The sequence below is a fragment of the Rousettus aegyptiacus genome, unplaced genomic scaffold (genome assembly GCF_014176215.1).
Source record: "Rousettus aegyptiacus isolate mRouAeg1 unplaced genomic scaffold, mRouAeg1.p scaffold_m13_p_5, whole genome shotgun sequence".
Lineage (NCBI taxonomy): Eukaryota > Metazoa > Chordata > Mammalia > Chiroptera > Pteropodidae > Rousettus > Rousettus aegyptiacus.
In genome coordinates, this window is record NW_023416308.1 from 92,082,790 (window position 1) to 92,097,103 (window position 14,314).

Here is a 14,314-nt window from a genome sequence, read left to right on the forward strand (position 1 = left end):
ATGCCTCCAATTAGGGCCTAATATCTAAGATATACAAAGAACTCATACAACTCAATAACAACAACAACAACAAAAACAGTCTAACCAAAAAATAAGCAGAGGACCTGAACAGACGCTTCTCCCTAGAGGACATACAAATAGCCAACAAATATTTGAAAAGATGTTCAACATTGCTAGTTATTAGGGAAATGCAAATCAAAACTACAATGAGATACCATCTCACACCTGTTAGAATAGCTGTAATCAACAGAACAAGTAGTAACAGATTTTGGAGAGGATGCAGGAAAAAAGGAACATACACTGCTGGTGGAACTGCAAATTGGTACAACCACTGTGGAAAACACTATGGAGGTTCCTCAGGAAGCTAAGAATTGATATACCATATGATCTAGTTTTCCCCTCTACTGGATATTTACCCCCAAGACTTGAAAACTCATAACCAAAAAGATATTTGCACGTCGATGTTCATAGCAGTATTATTCACAGTGGCCAAGACATGGAAGCAACCGAGATATCCTACGATAGATGACTGGATAAAGAGGCTGTGGTACATATATACAATGGAATCTTAGCCATAAGAAGAGATGAAATACTGCCATTTGTGATAACGTGGATGGACCTCGAGATAATCATGATAAGCTAGATAAACCAGACAGAAAAAGTTGAAAATCACATATCACTTATTTGTGTGATATAAACCTAAAAGCAACAAATGAACAGGACAGACAGAGACTCATGGACATGGACAATAGACTAGTGGTTACCAGAGGGTAGGGGAGAGAAGGGGAGGTAGATGGGATAAAAGGGATCACATATATGGTGACAGAAAGAAATCTAACTATGGAAGGTGAACACATTGCGTGAATATATATATATATATATATATATATATATATATATATATATATGCCTTACTGTTAAAATGTACAACTGATACTGGATTTCATTAACCAATGTCACCATAAAAAAAAAAATCAAGTAAGATTTTTTCAAAGGGATTTAAATTTTTTCATAGTTGCTTAGTAAATAAATGGTAGTTTAGAAAAATCAGAATTATATTCTTATACTGAAAATTTTCATGTAGATGATGATTTGCTTTTCACTAGTGCTCCGTACTTTATTGTTCCAGAATAAAGGTTGTGGGGTAAAATAAAATTATACTAAAATTTGTTTTCTTTTTTAATAATTTATTTTTTGATCATATAAAACATTTACATGATTCCGACATTGAAAACCATAGACCAAATAAGGTTTAGTAGAGCCTTAAGTTTGGTGTCACTCTTTAAGAAGAATAATGGAACAGTAATTTACTTTAAAAATTTTAGTTTATTTATTTTGGTTCATTAATTGTGACATACATATTTGACCATGAGAACAACACATTGCTAGAGTTCTTCCTAAAGGGGCTAGACTCCCATTGGAGGTGTTGGTGTCAGTAAGAGGCCCTGAAACTTAGAGTTTATTAGCTTGAAGGCAAATCTATCTCATGTTGAAACTGAGACAAAGCATTTTTCAGAAAACAACTTCTTCGTTCTTGTTCTTTTTAATCCTTTAGTGACCATTTTTATTTGGTTTATCCTTCCAATGTGTCTTCTTTTCTCCATGCGTGTGTGTGTGTGTGTGTGTGTGTGTGTATATACATGTGTACACATCCTATGTATATTTGTATTCCTCCTGCTTCTTACGCTAAAGAAAGTGTACTATATACTGCTCTATTCCTTTGTTTTCACTTAGAAACATATCCTGGAGTTCACTCTATAGTGTATATAGATTTCATTCTTATTCATTTGTATGCTTCATAATATTCCATTGTTGGGGATTAGCAGTGTATTATCCAGTCCCTTTACTGATGGACATTTGAGTTGCTTTTAATCTTTTGCTATTACAAATATTGGTACAATAAATAACCTTGGGTATCAGTCTTATAATATTTTGACCAGTGTATTTTTCCAAATAGGATTTCTGTATCAGAAAATATAAGCTTATGTAGTTTTGCCAAATTCCCCTCCATTTTACATGTCTAACGAATTATGAGGGTAGGTATTTCCCCACAGCCTCATTAACAGTATGTTGTCATGAGTTAAGAATTTTGCCTATCTGATAATGAGGTAGATAAAGGCTATTGGGAGCTTTTCCAGTTAGGTCTGTATCTTAGTGTTGCTTAAATTTGCATTTCTCTCAATATGAGTGAGATATTCATTTTTTATGCTTTGATGGTCATTTTAAAATATTTTGCTGGATCATTCTGTTCATATATCTTGTCTGTTTTCCTGTCAAGCTGTTAAGTTTTTTTCTCTTGATTTTTTGAACTGTGTACATATTTATTATTCTCTTGCCTATGATGTAAGTTATAAATAATTTCCCCAGTAATATCATATACTAATAATTGAAATTTTAAATTCCAAATCATTATAAAGTGTTATGATATTTTATCCTTTATGATAATATTGTCTTTGATTAAACAGCAAGTTGTTAAAAATAAAGTTCCTTTTTAAGTAAATTTTTTATTTCAGTATTGTTTTAGATTTATACATTTATTATGAGCATAGTACATGAAGTTCCTTATACATTGATTTTTTTCCTATTATTAGCATCTTATATTAGTATGGTAGATTTCTCACAATTAATGAACCAATATTGGTTGTTATTAACTAAAGTTCATACTTTATTCAGATTTCTTTAGTTTTTCCCTAATATTCTTTTCTACTCTAGGAGCCCATAGAGGATAACACATTGCATTTAGTAGTCATGTCTCCTCAGGCTCTTATTGGCTGTGACAGTTTCTCATACTTTTCTTGTTTTTGATGACCTTCAAAGTTTTGAGGAATATCAGTCAAATATTTTGTAGAATGCCCCTCAATTAGGACTTTTATGAGGTTTTTTTCATGATTAGACTAGGGTAATGTTTTCTGTTTTTGTTTTTTATTTTTGGTGGGGGAAGACAATAGAAATAAAGTGCTATTTTTATCACATTATATCAAGGGTACCGCCTACCAACATGACATCACTCTTGATGTTAACCTTGATTGCCTGGCTTGAAGTCATGTTTGTCAGGTTGTTATACCATAAAGTTATGCTTTTTATTGTCCCTTTTCATACTGTACTCTTTGGAAGAAAGTTACTGTGTGTAGACCACACTTAAGAATTGGGGATTATGTTCCACCTCCTTAAGGATAAATTGATTATTTGGAATTCTGCACTGGAGATTTGTTTCTTCTTATTTATTTATTCCTGCATTTATCTGTATATTATCTGTGTATTTATTTATGTCAATGTGGATTCATGGATATTTATTTTATATTTTGTGTTACAAACCCAATACTACTTTATTTATTTTGCTGCTCAAGTTGTTCTAGCTTTGGCTATTGGGAGCTTTTTTGATTGACCCCCTGTATCCCTTTGATGTACCCCTGTTAATTTTGGTTTGTTTTTTTTAGCATTCTTTTACTTTCTGGTAGTATAAGATACTCTAAGCTCTGCTGAATTCAGACATCAAAATTTTGATTTCTTCTGGTCATGTAAGATGTAGCATCTTTTGTCAATTTTCAGACATTCTTTTCATAAATTGAAATCTTTTTATTTGCAAATATCTATTTCTTTAAATTCTTTGCTATGTAGTTAACGGGATTCACCATTTTTCTGTGCACTGATTTTCAAGGAACAGTCATAAAGCTTGATGTTTCACTGTTCATTCTTCAAGGTTCTTTGCAGTATTTGCAAATATTTTTGTGTCTGATTAACCCATCTAATACTTCACACTAGAAAATAGATAGAAAGGAACATTTCACAGAGCTGTTATTGTTTATTTCTATGCTACTGTCTAAATATAAGGATATGTAGACCACAGAGGCTGAGAATATGAAATCTACCCAAAGCATGAATCCTCAAGGCAGTTACACATACACTCTCAAAGTGAAGTCTATTGCTGAACCCACAAGCATCAGCATATTGGGATTGGATCACACATACTGGAGATTCTCCAAATTTACATTTACTAAATTGAAAATTATATATAGATTATTAAAACTCAAGAGAAGCTCAACAATTGTTTAGGACTTGAACAGGGCTGTTATATCAATGATATCAACGATGTTGTTTAGAATTTGCTGGTAACTGACTTTTTGTTGATTTTATTATTTTATTTTTGCATGCACCAAGGGTACACTGTTCCTACTACCTAGTCTTTGGTGTGCCAAGCTGGTTATATTTCTTCATTGTGATTTGCTGATAGTTAACAGGATCTACTTGATAATATTATTAAGCATGCAGAGTACACAGTACCTGGCACAAAGCAATCAAAATATGCTAGCTGCTAATTCATTGCTGTGGTTTTGTTTAAATTTAGGACTTGTGTAAGGTTCACTCAGTAATTGGGTTTTATAGTTTTTAGATTGAGAATCTACCTCCTTAGCATAAAGGATTAATGTAGATTTTAATATGAAATCCAAGTCTCAAGAGTCATTGGACTTTTATTATTATTATTATTATTATTATTATTATTGCTTAGAAATTCAGAGCATCAAATGGTTTGTGGTATAACTCTATGAATTATTTGGATTTCCATTCTTTCAGAATGTACAGTCTGAAAATGTCTATGATACTATATTTTCTCCACTCATCTCTAACTGATGATCTAGTAGCCGAGACAGGAGCTGCAGTCAGTCACCTCTTAAGTGCTGCCTGCTATTAAAGCACAGTAGTGCCTATGCTGGTCAGTGCCAGGCCTGTTGAAGACATCAGGGGAGAAAAAAGAAACACAGCCAGGAAGAAGAATAAAGAGTGAATATAATAAGAATGTGATAAGAGAAAGATGCTATTGGCAACTCCTATGTAGCACCAATAATATAGGTTTTCAACTCTATTTCTAGAGAAGAGACTCTAAATTATATTCTTACAAGTAAATTAGATTAAATTTAATGAAGTGAAATTATATAGATAAAATTATATTTACAAAAAGTTTCTACTATATGAAAATTTACTATAATGTGAAAAATGGTGATAATAATGTGCACATTAAATATAGTCGCTTACCATATTAAAAAATTCAGTGCTTAACAAAAATCGAAATAAACATACCTAATAGTTACTGAGGTAACAAGGAAATAGAAATAATTTTTAAAATACCTTTTTATTAGTTTCAGTGTTACTCATTGTTTCATAAAAAGTGAACATATTCAATACGTAATGGAAATCTATGTATAATGTTATTCTAAAATTTTAGTCTATAGAATTTTATCTTTTTGTATCAAGTCCTTTGGTGATACTCTCTTAATATAGTCAAAATCAAGTTTTAAAAAATATTAACTGTCTAATTGGCGCTATTTGAGGACCAGCTGCTGATGTTGAGCCAATTAGTTTTTATAGTGTGAGGATATCCTGTGCATTGGAAAAGCTGCGAACTAACCTGACATTAGATGTAGTTATCACAAAAGCATTTTTACTAATCATCTAGATAACTTTTTATACCCTGCACTCTGAGCAGCTCTTAAATGTGGTGGTATTTAGTTAACCCATGACCCCAGGGCCGACATCTTTTAAGCACAGGAGACACAGTGCCTACTAGGGCCAAGGATACTTTTTGGAGCCCACAGAAATGCTTTCATTTTAATTTCTTTTAAAATCAGAATTTAAAAAATGAGTTTATACTATATTTTATATATTACATATTATAATTTATACTATATTATATATAGTATATTCTATTGTATATACTATATTTTATACCATTAACATGTTATACTATTATATATATTTGTGTGTGTGTGTGTATATATATATATGTGTGTATATATATATATATACACACATATATATATATATATATATTTTTTTTTTAATGGAGGAAGGGGTCCATGAAGGCTAACAGGCCAGGGCCCAATAAAAATCATAATGTGGCCCTGACTGGCTCCTTAGTGTACAGTTTGTTCATCTACCTTAACAATTCTGTAGTGAACTTAAGGAAGACATCTGAGGAAAACAGTAAACTTGTGAATCTCATGAAAGATCCCAAGAAAATAAAAGTGCTGAGGTGAAAAAATTTAGCCCAACAGAAGAATACAGTTTAAAATATGCTTTATACAATGACCAACATCTTTCTTGTATCTGTTGTGTTTTTAAATAACAGCAGTATTAACTCACCTATACATAGTAGGCTCATCACTTCACAGAGCAGGGGTTTTGCTGCAATAGTCTCCAGCTGCTTAGGTATCGTTAACCTATTCCAGGAAAACAACAATCTAAGCAAAACTTTGCATGACAAGAACTGAAAGTCTTTATTGATAATTTTATTAGATTACTTATCATTTTATAATACTGAAAAATATACACTATACTTTCTTTTTTGTGCCATAGGTTTGGTTTTCTTTCCAATATTATTGATTATTCCAGACATTTTTAGGTAATTGCCTTGGTGTTTTAAAAATAACAGCCATGGTAACTGAAGATTGAAGACAACTCAGCATTTAAATAATTGAATGATTTTTCTTTTTTTCCCCTAATATTTTGAGAGGCTATGAAATATTTTACACTATTGGATAAACTTTCTACACCATATATAGTGCCAGCATAATTATAATTATAGTAATTTTGCTTTCTTTGCCCAATGTATATATTATATGTATATGTGTGTGTATGTTTACACATATATGCGTATATGTGTATGTGTGTGTTTACATATATATATGTATATTTGTGTGTGTGTGTATATATATATATAGAGAGAGAGAGGCATTCTTAACACAATACCTCTTTTACTTTATATTTCCATTATTTCTGTGTTTTTCTTTATTATTCTTTTATCTCTCCCGTTTCTGCTTTAGTTCCACAAATGTTATTATTTAAAGTTGCTGTATTATTTAAAATTACTTAAAGAAATTTACTTTGAAGTCTTTTTTTATTAAATTTATTGGAGTGACATTGGTTACTAAAATTATATAGGTTTCAAGTGTACAATTCAATAATATATGTATATTGCATTATGTGTTTACCACCCGAAGTTAAATTTCCTCCCATCACCATTTTTTTCTTTCCTTTATTCTTTATTGTTTTCTTTCTATTTTTCTTCTTTCCTTTTTTTCTAAATTCTCCAATCCTCTAACTTTAAATATTGCACACACACATACACATTCATATTCACTTGAGTGATTATACTGAGGGTTTGTTTGTTTGCGTGTCTGTTTGTGGGGAATCTTTAATCCTGGGCAGGATTTTCTAATTCTCTATTGATTGTTGCTTCACAGCCTGCAAACCGATACAATTTGTTCCTGAAGCGACGACTTATGGTAAAATCGGTGCTGAATGATGCTGCTTATGCTCTGGATGGCTGCAGTGACAGTCTGAGTCATTTTTATTCCAACTAATAATATTGATTTGAGGGGTCTTTGTTATCGATTTCTAATCCACAGGCAATTGAGGTTTTAGAATGGTGATTCTTAATATTTTTTGGATCCAATTAAAATTATGGAACGTTTTTCTAAAAAATTATGTGTATGTATCATACACATATATATACACACACACATATATACATACACACTAGCAATTTATATACAGTTTTAGAGGTTTATAAACCCTTATCAGGAATCCAGGTCTGTGAACGTCAGAATAACTACCTCATTCAAAGAAAAGCCACCCGGATGTTTGCTTCATTATAAACAGGCATTTATAAGAACAAAGCAAATATAAATACAAACTCATATACACATTGAAAAATAGGAACTTAATGTCATGTTTTGGGCAAAACAAAAGAATGATGGGTTTTCACAGTATTCAGATATATGTAACAAAATTATCAAGTTTTTCTGCCCCCGTTGGCTTCAGCTGTTCTTTTCTAAACAGACCTGACATGCACTTGATGGTGATTTGTAAGGCCACCAGTGGTTTTTCTGTATTTTAAAAAATGTTACGGTTTATAGTGAGAGCACAGCATAATGACAGTAGTTTGGGTTTTCCTAGGTAGCCTTTGGCTTTCAAGGGAAGGGAAGTATACATACCCGTTTTGACTGAACACTCAGGAGGAAAATTATTGGAGTCACTAGCCTTCTAGGTACTTTGTTTATTCCTAAATAGTCAAATACTTTGAATGTGACTTTTTATTTTTATTTTTATGTGCACATCTTCTGTCATAAGAACTCTATGTGGACCTAGATTTAGCTTGTCCAAACAGTAAAAGCACATGTAAATCTGTTGTTTTTTTATGAAATATTCTAGCATGCAAAATAGGGCTTTCACAGACTTAGAGCTAAACAATTATTATTTTCTTCTTTCTCATTTTTTGCTTTGATTACATTTAGTCTAATTAGTTTTTTTTCCCCTACCCTACTTGGCTTCCACACATTTCGATGGATTTCATATAATACTATGATTTACAAGAGAACTCAAATTATTTTTTGTTTTCTTTACTTTTGCTTTTTTTTTTTAGTGATTTATAATCAAGGTATAACATAACAGTTTGAGTTTTCTCAGGTTCTTTTACTTTCCTTTAGGAAAAGGGAGATAGTTTTGTGTCCTTTGGCTGGGGTACAGAGAACTCAGACATAAAATTTGAGTTACTGTATTTTAATATTTAATCATTAGACTCTCTAAATGTTTTTTGTCCATTTGTCCACTCATTTCCTCCTGTGCATTGGTAGCCACTTCTTTCTGAGACACACCCTCTGTGCATTCACATAGGTAAAATACAGTTACTCTGTTCATAAGCCACAGATCATACATGAGATTTTTGTCTTGTTTGTACATGACTGTTCTGCAATGTTTCTCTTTTTATGGGAGAACTGCTGTGCTTGACTTGGGTGAAAAACAGCATAAAGTATCATAAAATAAACTCATAAATTAATATAACTGCCAGTTATGAAAATTTAAAACATCTAGTTCCCCATTCAAGCAATTGGAAAGTTATCTATAATTTTACATCACAGAGTTAGAGAGATCACTGACATCTACTACATACTCTATTTGCATCGTTCTAAGTATTATATGGGGGCAATTCCAGGTACTAAGTATTATATGTTACATATGAACTATGAAGAAGACCAAATCACACAAACATGAAATTCCTTCTTTCTGGAACTCTGTAATGTTTTTGCAATTTTGAAAGGGAAGGAACTAATGACCTATACAACACGTGAACATTGAATTTGCAAGTCTGATTCTGAGAGAATTGATCACACAAATTTAAATAAGGGATCAATTTGGCTCACTTAAGAAATTAATGTTGAAAGGAGATTTGCATGAGAGATTACTTGTAGTGAAGTTAGTGGAAAGCTACCTGCTTCCTAATTTTTAACTGCACGTTTATGTTATTTTAACCCTTCAAAAGTTGAGTTAGTAAATGGCAATCTCATGAAATCTTGGTAAAAGCATTAATCACAAGTTTACTTTTTATAGTGCTATTCATTAATTGCTCTATAATTACATCCCCAAAGTAGTGTGTTACCATGAATTATTTTTTGAACTAATTGGCATGTTGTCTATTGAAGATAACAAGTCCCTGAATATGCATTTTGGGATCAATATATACCTATATTCATTTTCTATTTTGGTATAATTGCATCATTTTTGCTGTGTGTGCATGTTGTTAATAGTTTTGTCTTGAGTATTATTTAATGTGTATGTGTATATATATCCTTTATGGAATTTTATTTTCTAAAATGAGCATAATTTTCTGTTAATGAGAACTCTGGTTATTTGTCTTCACCTGTCATTGCAGAACTGAGAAAAATTTGTTGGTGACCAAATTTATCTAATCCTTATTAGGTTTTTGCCATTTGAAAATAAAACTATAATTTAAGCTTGTGTCATTTATGTCTCCTGCAGTTTAGAAAAGATAAACAGAGCAAAGATTCTATCTTCTTTCGAGACGGAATTAGGCAAATTGATTTTGTGCTTTCCTATGTTGATGAAATAAAGAGAGACACAGATGTAAAGGCGGTAAGTACTTACATGAGAGATGGGAATAATAAAAAGGAGCAAATTCTGTAGTTTAAGAGGAATGTTCCCATTGAATTATGTTGTAAAATCAGGGACTTCAGAAGTGTTACTGAAAGCTGAAACTGAATGAGGCCACTACAAAATAGGCAGCCTAAGAATGAATGTGTGAAATCCGTTTTATTTTTTGGACATTTCGGACACTAACTTTCTTCTTCCAAGATACTGATGTATTTTTTTTAATATATTTTAATATTTTTATATAGTTAAATATTAAATGTGACCTCTAAAATTTGAGTTGTATATCTAAATATAATATGTATCTTTTGTATGCAATTTTCATATCAATTTTTATTAATTTACTCTATCTGAAATAGCTTTTACCTTATACTCTATCTTTTCACTACCACATGTCACTTTCTGAACTTACTTATTTTTATACTTGATTACTGTGTCAAACACCATAAATTAAGTTCATAAGACCAAGGACTTTATCTTGTTCATTGCTGTATACTAAAATGCCTGGAACAATGTTTGAAACATAATTAATGCTCAATAAATATTAGATATTTCAAATAATGAATTAATATATTAATTCATATGTGTAAGCATATATACACATTTACTCAGAAACATAATAAATAAATATCATATAAAATAAAAATTAAAAACTATAGATATTATCCCCATAAGACCCTTTACTTACTAATTTTGTTCCTTCCACTTTTTCCCTGGAAACTCTTCTACCAGGCCTCTGAAATTTATTCACTCTCCTAATTTTTATCTCTTCTCTGAATGTCCTATCCACACCTGGCTCTTCATTGAGGTTCCTTGTCTTCCCCAGCAGTCTTCTCAAGTGGTGGTTATTTTTTCCTTACACAGCCTTTTTCTGGAGATTAGTAAATGCCTGCCCTTTTTATATCTTTTTGTTGATTACAGTCTATTCTTTCTCCTTTATCTCTAAAGTTTCTGAGCTTTAAATCTCATCTGAGTTGTCACTGCCCTGCATTGTTGCTATCCTTAATCTGTCCCTGTATCTTCCATTTTAGTTCCTATTTCACTCTTACTCTCTATACCAATATTTCTTTTTTAATGAGTGGTAGTCCCATGCATATATAGATGATTAATTTGGGCATCCTAACCTCTCTGTACCTTGAACTCCCTTTTGTAACTATCATAGTCTGTAACTCAGCCATTCACTCCTCTAAAACTTGTCATTAGTAAAAACTGTGACTCTTTATAATCTCATTCCAGGCATCTATATGTCTGACCAAACCCTCAAATCTTTCTGACCAATACCCTTCTTCAACTGCTCCAGGACCTGATAAGATACAATTATCTTAACCACATTTTTACTGCTGCTCCCATATCCATCTCTTCCCTTTGCTTATCCAGCTTAAATCTCATGTCAACAAATGTAATCACTCTATTACTATTCAGGAGTCCCCAAGACCACCCCTAGGTTGGGCGATTTATTACAGGTACTCACATAGTCCTACTCAATGGCCGTGTTTTATTGCAGTGAAATAATACAAAGCAAAACTAGCAGGGGGAAAAAGATACATGGGGCAAAGTCTAGAGGACACCAGGAGTAAGCTTACAAGAGTTTTCTCTCAGTGGGGTCATACAAAATGTGTTTAATTCCTCTGGTAACAGGTAAAGTGTTATCTACTAGGGAAGATCATAAAGGACTCAGTGCCCGAGGATTTTACTCGGGGCTGATCACATCGTCATCATCCGTCTAGCACACACCAACATTTCATAGTCCCCAAAGGAAATCAGATGTTTGTTTATTTATTTATTCATTTACTCATTATTTATTTATTTATTTATTTATTTGAAATTTTAGAAGTTAGACATTTATAAAATCTATGAAGTGATCCCCTCAATTTACTATAGTACCCATCTATCATTACACAACCATTACAGTAATATTGTCTATATACCCAGTGCTGTACTCTAAATCCCCGTGACTGTTGTGTAACTACTAATTTGTACCTCTTTATCCTTTCACCTTTTTCACCCAGCCCCCCACCACTCTCTCATCTGGCAATCATCAGTTCTCTGTATCTGTGAGTCTGTTTTAATTTAGTTCATTTCTTTTGTTCCTTGGGATTCTGTATAGAAGTGAAATCATGTAGTATTTATCTTTCTCTGTGTGACTTATTTCACTCAGCATAATACGCTCTAGGTCTATCCATGTTGTTGCAAATGGTAAGATTTTATTTTTTTAATAGCCAAGTAATATTCCATTGTTTATATATACCACCTCTTCTTTATCCAATCGTCTATTGATGGACATTTAGGTTGCTTCTATATCTTGGCTATTGTGAATTATGCTGCTGTGAACACAGGGGGGCATAGATCTTTACTAGTATTTTGGTTTTCTTTGGATAAATGCTCAGAATTGCAATTGCTGGGTCAAAAGGTAGTTTTATTTTTAATTTTTGAGGAACCTCAAACTGTTTTCCAATTTGGAATCCCACCAGCAATGTACATGGGGTCCCTTTTCTCCACATCCTTGCCAACATTTGTTGTTTTTTGATTTATTTATTTTTGATTTATTAATGATAGCCAATCTGACAGGCTTAAGGTGATATTTCATTATGGTTTTAATTTGCATTTCTCTGATTAGTGACCTCAAGCATCTTTTCATATGTCTATTGGCCTTCTACATATCCTCTTTGGAGAAATATCTATTTAGGTCTTTTGCCCATTTTTAACTGGATCTTTTGATTTTTTTGGTGTGGAGTTTTTTATAATTTTGGATCTTAACTTTCTTCAGATGTATTGTAGGCAAATGTCTTCTACCATTCAGTAGATTGTCATTTCATTTTGTTGATGATTTCCTTTGCTGTGCAAAACCTTTTTAGTTTGACGTAATATCATTTGTTTATTTTTTTCTTTTGATTCTTTTGTCTGAGGAGATATATCAGAAAAAAATTACCAATAGCAATATCAGAAAGTTTACTGCCAATGTTTCCTTCTGGAAGTTTTATCATTTTGGGTATTACATTTAAATCTTTAATCCATTTCGAGTTTATTCTTGTATATGGTATTAGAAAATGGTCCAGTTTCATTTTTGTGCATGTATCTGTCCAATTTTCCCAACACCATTTGTGGAAAGACTGTCTTTACACCATTGTATTTTCTTGTCTCTTTCATCATATTAAACGACTTTGTAGACATGGATTTATTTCTGAGCTCTCTATTCTGTTCCATTGATCTATGTGTCTGTTTTTATGCCAGTACCATGCTGTTTTGATTACTATAGCTTTGTAGTATAGTTCGATATCAGATAGTGTGATACCTCTGACTTCGTTTTTCTTTCTCAAGATTGTCGTAGCTATTCAGGATCTTTTATGGTTCCATATAAGTTTTTAGATTACTTTTTCTAGTTCACAGAAAAATAACATTGGTATTTTGATAGGGATTGCATTAAATCTATAGATTGTTTTGGGTAGTATGGCCATATCAATGATGTTGATTCTTCCTACCCATGAGCACAATATATGCTTCCTTTTATTTGTACCTTCTTCTGTTTCTTTTTTCAATGACATAATTTTCTGAGAACAGAACTTTTACCTCCTTAATTCATTTGATTCCTAGGTATTTTATTGTTTTTGATGCAATTTTAAGTGGGATTGTTTTCTTAATTTATCTTTCCAATAGTTCATCATCGCCATATAAAAATGCAACTAAAGTCTGAATATTAATTTTGCATTCTATTTTATTGAATTTATTTATCAATTTTAACAGCTTTTTGATGACATCTTTAAGGTTCTCTCTAGTATCACATCATCTGCAAATAATGACTGTTTTACTTCTGCTTTTTCAATTTGGATGCCTTTTATTTCTCTTGTCTGATTGCTGTAGCTAGGACTTCTAATACTACATGGAATAGAAGTGATGAAAGTGGGCATCTTTGTCTTGTTCCTGATCTTAAGGAAAAACATTTTTAGCTTTTCCCCACTGAGTATAATGTTAGCTGTAGGTTTGTCATATATGGACTTTATTATTGAGGTATGTTCCCTCTGCCCCCACTTTGCTTAAAATTTTTTTATCATAAATGGATACTAGATTTTGTCAAATGCTTTTTTGTATCTATTGATATGATTGTATGATTTTAATGTTTCAGTTTGTTAATGTGGTGTATCACATTAATTGATTTGCAAATAGTAAACCAACCTTGCATCCCAGGAATACATCCCACTTGATTATGGTGTATAATATTTTTAATATATTGCTGAGTTTGGTTTGCTAATATTTTGTTGAGGATTTTTACATTAGTGTTCATCAGGGATATTGGCCTATAGTTTTTTTTTTTTTTTTTTGGATTGTCTTTGGTTTTGGAATCAAGGTAATGGCTTCATAAAAAGAATTAAGAAGC

The 14,314-nt window shown here is 31.8% G+C and overlaps 1 protein-coding gene across 6 annotated transcripts in view; it reads left to right on the forward strand.

Moving 5' to 3' along the window:
- Positions 1–14,314, forward strand: part of ANO5 (anoctamin 5) — an 80,508-nt gene that overhangs the window by 18,460 nt on the left and 47,734 nt on the right. For 3 of the 6 annotated variants that reach the window (XM_036220804.1, XM_036220805.1, XM_036220806.1), the window contains one exon: positions 9,814–9,927. The exons of 1 other annotated variant lie outside the window; for it this stretch is intronic. In XM_036220804.1, the coding sequence (XP_036076697.1) occupies positions 9,814–9,927 (114 nt within the window). Of the gene's footprint in view, positions 1–7,238; positions 7,281–9,813; positions 9,928–14,314 lie in introns of all 6 variants that reach the window. 2 more of the 6 variants (XM_016138483.2, XM_036220803.1) reach the window with 1 other exon arrangement.